Source organism: Babylonia areolata, chromosome 12 (assembly GCF_041734735.1).
Source record: "Babylonia areolata isolate BAREFJ2019XMU chromosome 12, ASM4173473v1, whole genome shotgun sequence".
NCBI classification, from domain to species: domain Eukaryota; kingdom Metazoa; phylum Mollusca; class Gastropoda; order Neogastropoda; family Buccinidae; genus Babylonia; species Babylonia areolata.
Genome location: NC_134887.1, coordinates 39,605,378 through 39,615,377, shown reverse-complemented (window position 1 = coordinate 39,615,377; position 10,000 = coordinate 39,605,378). Strand labels below are relative to the sequence as shown.

The 10,000-nt window shown below is 42.3% G+C and overlaps 2 protein-coding genes across 2 annotated transcripts in view; both read right to left on the bottom strand.

Annotated features, from left to right (window-relative positions):
- Positions 1-2,809: 2,809 nt before the first annotated feature.
- LOC143288196 (toll-like receptor 2 type-2) lies at positions 2,810-5,102 on the bottom strand. Its single transcript, XM_076596521.1, has one exon. The coding sequence runs from the start codon at positions 5,009-5,011 to the stop codon at positions 4,067-4,069; it is 945 nt and encodes a 314-aa protein (XP_076452636.1). The 5' UTR covers positions 5,012-5,102; the 3' UTR covers positions 2,810-4,066.
- Positions 5,103-8,218: 3,116 nt separating this feature from the next.
- Positions 8,219-10,000, bottom strand: part of LOC143287928 (toll-like receptor 4) — a 4,577-nt gene continuing 2,795 nt past the window's right edge. The window contains exon 2 of the mRNA XM_076596169.1: positions 8,219-10,000. This exon is cut by the window's right edge and continues 431 nt beyond it. Within this exon, the coding sequence (XP_076452284.1) occupies positions 8,255-10,000 (1,746 nt within the window). The 3' untranslated portion in view covers positions 8,219-8,254.

Sequence of the window (10,000 nt, the reverse complement as noted above, 5' to 3'; positions counted from 1 at the left end):
TTTGCAAACGTTTTGGTTCAGATAGAAAAGAAGGGAAATTACTATGTAATGCTAGTGGAGTTAATTTGCTTTAAACTGATCTTTCTCATCTTAAACATTACATTTTGAAACAAGAGAGGCAAGGCCTTCAAGACTCACTTGTGATGCACTTTTTAAAAAAAATGCAAGCTTTTTATGTATTGAGTATAATTTCAAAATGTAATGTTTAAGATGAGAAAGATCAGTTTAAAGCAAACTAAGTTCCCCAGCAGAGTAATTTCCCTTGTTTTACTACCGACACCAAAACGTTTGCAATAAATAAAACTTCCACGCTTAGCAAAAGAAGTTCCTAATGAACAAAAAATGACAATAATGACAGATCTTTTGTTGGGTCGAATATCAGATCAAACTGCCAAGTTTAGAGAATACAAAAAATATAACAGGAAATGCATTATACTCAATACATAAAAAGCTTGGATTTTTTAAAAAGTGTATCACAAGCTAGTCTTGGTCTTGCCTTTCTTGTTTCGTCTTCTTCTTCTTCTGTTTTTTTTTTTCACGGCACACAATTCAATAGTGTTTCACATGATGATTTCTTTTCAGAAGGATGAAGTGGATTTTGCACCCAATTCTTAGGAACAGCGGAAAGTACGTTGTCTGACTGCTTTATTAACATTGTATCTTATCCATAACACTCTGACTTGTATGGCCGTTTCTCCGGTGTTTTTAGCACAAAAACTGGCCACACTCTATTTGATGTACAAAGGCCTTGGACCTATGCCGGACACTTTGATTCTTGGAAAAGCCACATCTGCCTCATGAAGATGAAATAAACGACACCAAAGATGTTGGTGAAAGGTATTATTTCTTTAACATGCATAAACAAAGACGACAAAACACAGGAAGAGAAAACGAGATGGCAAAATCGTCCACAAAAAAAAAAAAAAAAAACCAGAGAGAGTGAGGGACAGACAGACAGACAGAGTGGGGTAAATCTAAATCTGTACAAAATGTGTACCTGTCCACAACAGTCACTACTCAAGCAATATCCAGAAGCCTTCAGGGAACTTTTCTTTAAATATTTTTTTATTTGCTGCCCCATCATCTGCACCGTTTCAGTGGCATTACTCCCATGGTTCGTCTGTCTCAGTCCAAGCACCGGCGGTCCACAGGGAACCATCGATATTAGGTCACCAGAAGGCCACACACCAAAGTAGACCCTGCACTGCTGCTGAGTCATTTCGGTGGTGCTCGGTAGTGCCTGTTCTAATTTTACGTACTTAGGACACCACCTACTATGCCCCCTACTGACGGCAATAATGGCTTAGTCGTGGAGCCAGACTGAGTGAACACCACAACGTCCCTCCAACGACAGTCGCACGTGAATCCGCCGACACTGAAGACCTTGACAAGACTCATCCGAAGCACGGAAGTCGAGGGGTATCGAAACTGCGGTCACCATGACAGCAGGGCCTGAAAGGCCACATAGTTCAGGACTATTTCTTTATATTGATGATGGAAGAGGAGGAGGAGGAGGAGGAGGATGAAGATGTTGCTATGAAAGTCCATGTAGGTTGGGGACTACGTAACAAGGCTGTACTGTACACTTTCTGTCATAATGATATCCCGGCGTCAAAAAGGGAACTTGCTGCCTGTCAAGACAATCAAGGTTTGGCTGTCATGATGTTTTGCCTGCTTGTAAAGGGAAGAGTATTTTGTATGGCTTGACTATGTTTCTGTAGTTTAGTATGAACTCGATTTGTGGAGAAAGGCTAGCAGTGCACGTGCTTTAAACGCTCAGGTGAATAATTGACTGGACAAAGGCCCAGTTACCGTACAACTTTACTTTAAAAGCATCAGCAAATAGGTCCTTTAGCTCAGCTCTGCCTCTTCATTCATTTTCTTTTCTGCTTTCATTGTTTGCTACCACTTTAAAGCCAGTGGTCAACAATGCACCTTCCGGTGTTTCTTTTTTTTTTTTTTTCTTTTTTTTTTTGGGGGGGGGGGGGTGTTTGTTTGTTTGTTTGTTTGTTCTTGTTTGTTGATGTTGTTTATGACACACAAATCTGTATGTTGTTTCGCGTCATGATTGCACCCTATTCTTAGGAACAACGGATAGTACTACAAGTCAGGGCGCCTTCCGTTGTCTGACTGCTTTGTTAACATTGTAGCTTGTCCATAACAGTCGGACTTGCATGGCCATTTCTCCGGTGGTTTTAGCACAAACGCTGGCCAGTCTTTATGTGATGTGTAAGGACATTGGACCTATGCCTGACACCTGATTCCGAAAACCACACTGATCTCGTGAAGACGAAATAAACAACGCCAGACACTGGTGAAAGATATTATTTCTTTAATATTTATTTAATATGCTTACAAACAAAGACGACAAAACACAAGGAGAGAAAACGAGATGGCAAAATCGTCCACAAAAACCACACAGAGAGAGAGAGTGACTGAGAGAGAGACAGAGAGAGACAGAGACAGAGAGAGAGTGACAGGCCGAGAGAGAGAGAGAATAAGATCATAGTATCATCAGCCATATGGTCCCTGTAAAATTCTGAAAAACATCTGTCACAGGATCCAGAGATACCACAAAGCTGATGGTGGTCTTGATAGTTTTGTGGAGAGTTCACTGAACTCACTCGTTTCATGGAAATGAAAATTCGTTTACACTTCCCGTGGGTCATGTACATTTTTGCTGTCTGACAAAGACCTTTCAGTTATCTCTGTCTTTGTTTGACACCCCCTTTCTTACATCGTTTCCTTTACTCATATGTCTGTTGTTGGTGACTTTTTTTTAGGCGTGACACTGGTAAAAGTTCAAATGATGGTATCCGTATTAGAAAGGCCAGTGCACTGAGGAGGGAAACCTGGCCCTGTGCAGTGGAACTCCACGAGAAGCTCTGGGGGTCACCTGCTGCACTGCGGAGGACAGCGGACTTCGCACTGCAGACCGAAATGAACCATCTGACAGCACAACCTGGGGAACACAGAAGAAGATGAAGGGCCAGATACAGCAGCACTCTGATGGCTCAGCAAGTACTCATGGCTGAAGTGAGTGTCATCTACCCTATATTTCCTGTGTACTGCTCCATCTAGAAACTGAAGTCGCAACACATGAAGCCACAAGCACAATCGATCTGCACAAATTAAAAACAAGAAAGGCAAGGCCTTCAAGACTCACTTGTTATACACACTTAAGGAAATAATAATAATGATAATAATAATGATATTGGTAATTTCTCAGGCCTTGAGTTAAAAACTGTCATGGGACACTTGACATCCGTGTCAGAGACAATGTAAGTTCCGGATATTGCACCGTCAAGCTGTAGGAAAGCTTACCTTGAAGACGTGGTTGAGTTTAGTGTTCTCCTCGAGTTGTATAACGTTCAATTCGTTGCAATCGTTTCTTTTGAGTTTGCAAATCTCAGATTTCCATTCTTATTTTACTTTTGAGAAGATGAGTTGGTTAAGATGAGAATTTGACAAGGTAAAAGTGCATTTACCTATTTCGTTTTATCCGAATTTTGCCAGTTAAACAAAACTGGAATCTGAGTTTGGTATGGGATCTTCTGCACCTGTTTTGGAATCAAATGTTTTGGCCTATACAGCTGTGACTTCATCAACCAATAAGATGTCCAATAAGGTATAATCTGAAGTACTGAATGAAACAGCCAAATTGAAGAATCGAAGTATTTTTCATATGCCAAGATTTAGGAGAATTTTTGAAGCTTAATCTGAAACAATCAGGAGCAATGCAAACTTTGTGATTGTGTTTTCCTCAGGTGAACTCTTGATATGATTTATATGGACTTATTTATTCATTTTCCTTTGACTTATGCGATCAGGAGAAGGAAGTTCCTTTATCTGGTCATATTATTCATCCCCGGGTTGGAGTGGAATCAGATTGTGAGCATTTTGTGTGTCTACTCATCATGTGAGCTTTAGTTGAGTGAATGCAGCAGTGTGACACTGCCTCTGTCCTGGAGAAAAAATTCATGATTCAACTATACGTCCCTTGATTTATATTCAGTTTTATCTTCTGGCAAACACGATCAATCCAGTTTCAGCCAGGCCTGAGTGCTCAGAGCATGATTTCCGCCAGTGACAGCTCCAGACGTCTCCAGAACGAGGCCCTGACGTCCGGACATTCCTGCCACTGAATGTAAGTCATGGTGCCCAGAACGGCCTTCATGGTGCTGGTCAAGTCACGTGACGAGGCGTCATCCAATAGAATCACCACCAAGGCGTCGTCATTGTCCAGCACGTGCCCCAGACACAGGTCCAGCTCAAACAGACACCAGCGGCTCAGGGCAAAGTGCTTGGAGAAGACCAACACGAACTTCTTGCTGCTCTTCACGCTGTCGACGATGTTGTCCAGGATGTTTTTCCCGGGGAGAAAGTCTCGTTTGTGGAAGCACACCCGCAGTCCCCGCTTGCCTTCCAGGTGAGGGAGGAGATGCCTCAGGACCCAGTCCTCGTCTTCTTCGGCACAAGACAGGAACACGTCGTAGGTGAAGTGCTCCTCCATCAGCCGTCTCCTCATGATCTCGCCGTGCCCACGGAATGCCAGCATGAGGCGAATGTGCCAGCGGTACTGGAAAACAACTGACAGCAGCAAGAGTAAGAACAGAAACAGCACTACACACGCGATGAGGATCTTGTTCGTTTGAGTGCTGAATACACAAACTTGCTCGTTCATGGTAAAAGATTTCAGTGCCATATTGTCCATGTTTGAACAAGTGTAGTTTTGATATGATTTGTCAAAAAGAGACGGAGAAGAGACAAACCAGCTTTGAAACCAGAGAATATCACAGTCACACGCCAAGGTATTCGCGCTTAGGTCTAAACTGCGTAACTGCTGGCGAGTTGCTTCACTGAAAGTTGTTTCACGGATGACTTGTATCTGGTTATGGTTCAAATCAAGATCAGTCAAATTCTCCATAAAATCAAAAATTCCATCAGGAATTTCCGAAATTTTGTTTCCGGATAAGGAGAGTCTTGTCAATGATGTTAAATTTGCAAACATATTTTTGCTGATAGAAAATAGATCAAACGATCCAATATACAATGTTTTCAGATTTTTCAATGAGCCAAATAAACGTTTAAAAAAATTGTCCTCTGAAATACCTGACCCCAGATTGTGACTAATCTGTAGAAATTCCAGATTTAGAATGCCAGCAAATACATCTGGATGAACGACACTCATGTGGAAAGAAATACCACAAAACATCAGTGACAGTACCTTCAGAGTGGGGCCACGAAACGCAAACTGTTCTAATTTTGTGAGTGACACAACAGATTGTAACTGCAGTCTCTTCAAGCTGGGAAACCTGTGACTGTTAAACATATCAGTCTTCAAAACTGTTATTGGGTTTTTGCTGAGATCGAGATGCTCCAGTTTCGGGAAGCAGATCTCTCCATGGAATCCATAGAAATGATTCTGAATGAAATATATTGTTCGAAGCAATGGAAATAAAGAAGTGCCGTTCCTACAAGACACGGGTAAATCAAACAAGGCATTAGACCTCAGATCAAGAAGTTGTAAGCGAGGAAAGTAGGCACTGGTGACACTAGATATACGACAGTCTTTAAAGACTAATTTTTGGAGTGTTTTACAAGATGAGAGCACAGTCAAATTGAGGTGTTGAAGACGATTTCCACTCAGGTCAAGCGTCATGAGAGGAGGCATTGGCTTCTCGAAGAACCAGGTTTCAGGGATGGGTCCAAGGTCTAAGTATGCCAAAAACAAATTGCGCAGTCTTTTTGCAAAAAACACAGGAGAAATGGCCATGTAAGTCAGTCTGTTACGGCCAAGATTCAACGTAGACAAATGAATCAGATCACGAAAGGCACCCTGGTTTATGTATTTCAGTCCATTGTTGGATAGATTCAGGATATGGATTCTCGTCGCGTTTTCAAAGAAGTCGTCCCGTGAAATCTTCGTCAAGTTGTTGTAGGAGAAATCCAGATTTCGAATGTTGGCAGGCAGTTTGGGTACGTAAGTCAAACGACCATAGTTTTTAGAACAGTCCGCTGTTTTGTTGTGACATCTGCAGAAGTCTTCAAAACAGGCTGACTGTACGTTGTGCCGAAGGTTGGCTGGCTGGCTGAGTCGTAAGGTCACAGCAGTGTCCACATCACTGGCTGACCAGCTGACCGACACAAGCCTAACAACCGTCACAGCCAACAGGTGAAGAACGTGCACCTTGGTTTCCATGATGGTCGGCTACACTCGCAGACAGACTGCTACCTGTGCACCTGAAAAAGAGACGTTGGTTTAAAACAAGTCTTCAAATGGCTTGAGGTTGTCAGCCTTTGTCTTGCTGAGGGCAACAGTTACTGTACTTCATGCTTCTCAAATTTATAAAACGGCAAAGGGATATCAAATGAGAATGAACAATTTTCGCAAAAGTGACAGACAGCACCCTCAACAACGACGTCCTTAGATCTAGTGCACCGTGAGTACTTTAAAAAATATATACATCAATCAAAATATCAAATAAATTTAGATTGGTTAATACGTGTTATAAATCTGCACTGGACTGATTCAATTAGCATTCGGACTCCTTCCACACAACAGTAATAAAATCAAAAGTATTCCATCAGCGTTTAACTGACCATGTCAAACTGACTGAAGTGTACAATTATCTAAACAAAAACATAATTGTCATTTTCATGTGTCAAAAAAAATATACACCGGTAGAAAAACCAAAGATCAGTCCAGTCTGAATATGCAAATATATTGCCATAACTTTCTGTGGCTTTTTCACACGATGTTTTAAGCCCAAACCTGGGTGTCCTGGGGCGAGGGGGGGAGGAGGGGGGAGGAAGAATACTCATGTGTGTGAGGGGTAGTGTTGTTCTCAAACAGGTGTTGATGATCTCCAAACAATCCATATGGCACAAATTTACACACTTCAGGTCCAGCAGGTTAACCAGTTGCTGCCATTTCTGTGCCTTCAGTCAACAAAGACTACGGATCCATGGAACTGTGAGACTACTTAGTCACTGAGCCACTTAGTCTCTGACGCAGTCTCAGACCTACCTTAATCTCGGCTCACGCTTTCCATACTGTTTATTTCAGTCTCGGACTATTATAGCATCAAGATAGTCTTCGACTTGAGTTTTGTTTTTTCTCATTAGTCTCTTCTTTTCTGCATTTTTTCGAATGATATCAAAGTCATGAATATGACTGCGTTGCAATAGCATTCAGTTGTAATGTGGAAGATTATATTCCAGTGCAACAAAACATATTGTATCACAAATGGAGAAGGTTACTTTTTTTCCAGAACATACTGTCTGACAAAATGGAGAAAGTTACTTTTCTTTTCTCTTTGTGTCCACAGCCCGACCTGTACTCGTCGCTTCTCTCTCCACCCTTCCTTCCTTTACTGATTAACTCACTCAGTACGGCCAGTCCTCTCTTTTCCTCCACACAGACCCCTCGGATGTCCAGTGGGTGTCTGAATGACCCAACCTTTAGCGTCCGTCGTCAGAATTGTGGTTTTCTTTGTCAACATTCACCTCTTCAGTATAAGAGCCTTCCGCTTGCAATATTTTGATGATGGTAATTGGGGTGAAACGCTGTTAACGTCGTCTCTTTCGCCGTTCGTATGGAAAGAGTTAATACCTATGGCTTTTCTTGGGTCATCCTTTTTCTTTCACTGTCATCTACAACAACACAGCCCTGAAGACAGGCCAATGGTCTGAAACGTTTGACGCACCTCATCAAGCGAGAGACTCGTTATACAACTTACATTTTACAGGAGGGGGAATTTTGTTTAATGTCCCGTCACACATATCGGTGATTGAAGACATTTTGTTAAAGTATTTATGAATACATCTGAGTATTATCGGTTAGAAGGGGTGGGAGATGTGGATGAATGGAGGGTTGGGAGAAACTGGGCAAATGAGGGTAAACACGTGCGTGAAATTTGGAAGAAAAAAAAACAAACAAACAAAAAAAACCCAACTCTAAATACAGTTACATGAAATTACTTAAAGGACTTCGTAAAAGAGAAGTCGTTAAACTGACAAGCGAAACAACTGATAATGAATGCAAAAAGTCAAAAACATCAACGTTCTCAGTCACTTGTGAAGACACACTTTCGTATACAAAAGGCTTCATCAAACTACAGTGAACTTTCTCCATTTGTAAACTTTATAGACACTGCAGTCATCTTTCGTTTCATTGTCACATCTGGTATATATTGGTCTTCTGACAAACGCCAGCCATAGCATCATTCCAGGTTCAGCCAGGCCTGAGTGCTCAGGGCATGATTTCCGCCAGTGACAGCTCCAGACGTCTCCAGAACCATGCCCTGACGTCCGGACATTCCTGCCACTGGATGTAAGTCATGGTGCCCAGAACGGCCTTCATGGTGCTGGTCAAGTCACGTGACGAGGCGTCATCCAATAGAATCACCACCAAGGCGTCGTCATTGTCCAGCACGTGCCCCAGACACAGGTCCAGCTCAAACTGACACCAGCGGCTCAGGGCAAAGTGCTTGGAGAAGACCAACACGAACTTCTTGCTGCTCTTCACGCTGTCGACGATGTTGTCCAGGATGTTTTTCCCGGGGAGAAAGTCTCGTTTGTGGAAGCACGCCCGCAGTCCCTGCCTGCCTTCCAGGTGAGGGAGGAGATGCCTCAGGACCCAGTCCTCGTCTTCTTCGGCACAAGACAGGAACACGTCGTAGGTGAAGTGCTCCTCCATCAGCCGTCTCCTCATGATCTCGCCGTGCCCACGGAATGCCAGCATGAGGCGAATGTGCCAGCGGTACTGGAAAACAACTGACAGCAGCAAGAGTAAGAACAGAAACAGCACTACACACGCGATGAGGATCTTGTTCGTTTGAGTGCTGAATACACAAACTTGCTCGTTCATGGTAAAAGATTTCAGTGCCATATTGTCCATGTTTGAACAAGTGTAGTTTTGATATGATTTGTCAAAAAGAGACGGAGAAGAGACAAACCAGCTTTGAAACCAGAGAATATCACAGTCACACACCAAGGTATTCGCGCTTAGGTCTAAACTGCGTAACTGCTGGCGAGTTGCTTCACTGAAAGTTGTTTCACGAATGACTTGTATCTGGTTATGGTTCAAATCAAGATCAGTCAAATTCTCCATAAAATCAAAAATTCCATCAGGAATTTCCGAAATTTTGTTTCCGGATAAGGAGAGTCTTGTCAATGATGTTAAATTTGCAAACATATTTTTGCTGATAGAAAATAGATCAAACGATCCAATATACAATGTTTTCAGATTTTTCAATGAGCCAAATAAACGTTTACAAAAATTGTCCTCTGAAATACATGACCCCAGATTGTGACTAATCTGTAGAAATTCCAGATTTGGAATGCCAGCAAATACATCTGGATGAACGACACTCATGTGGAAAGAAATACCACAATACATCAGTGACAGTACCTTCAGAGTGGGGCCACGAAACGCAAACTGTTCTAATTTTGTGAGTGACACAACAGATTGTAACTGCAGTCTCTTCAAGCTGGGAAACCTGTGACTGTTAAACATATCAGTCTTCAAAACTGTTATTGGGTTTTTGCTGAGATCGAGATGCTCCAGTTTCGGGAAGCAGATCTCTCCATGGAATCCATAGATATTATTCTGAATGAAATATATTGTTCGAAGCAATGGAAATAAAGAAGCGCCGTTCCTACAAGACACGGGTAAATCAAACAAGGCATTAGACCTCAGATCAAGAAGTCCTAATTGAGGAAAGTAGGCACTGGTGACACTAGATATACGACAGTCTTTAAAGACTAATTTTTGGAGTGTTTTACGAGACGAGAGCATAGTCAAATTGAGGTGTTGAAGACGATTTCCACTCAGGTCAAGCGTCATGAGAGGAGGCATTGGCTTCTCGAAGAACCAGGTTTCAGGGATGGGTCCAAGGTCTAAGTATGCCAAAAACAAATTGCACAGTCTTTTTGCAAAAAACACTGGAGAAATGGCCATGTAAGTCAGACTGTTACGGCCAAGATTCAACGTAGA

Coding starts and splice junctions, on each gene's coding strand:
- LOC143288196 (XM_076596521.1), bottom strand. CDS start 5,011: ATGTTTGCAAATTTAACATCATTGACAAGACTCTCCTTATCCGGAAAC.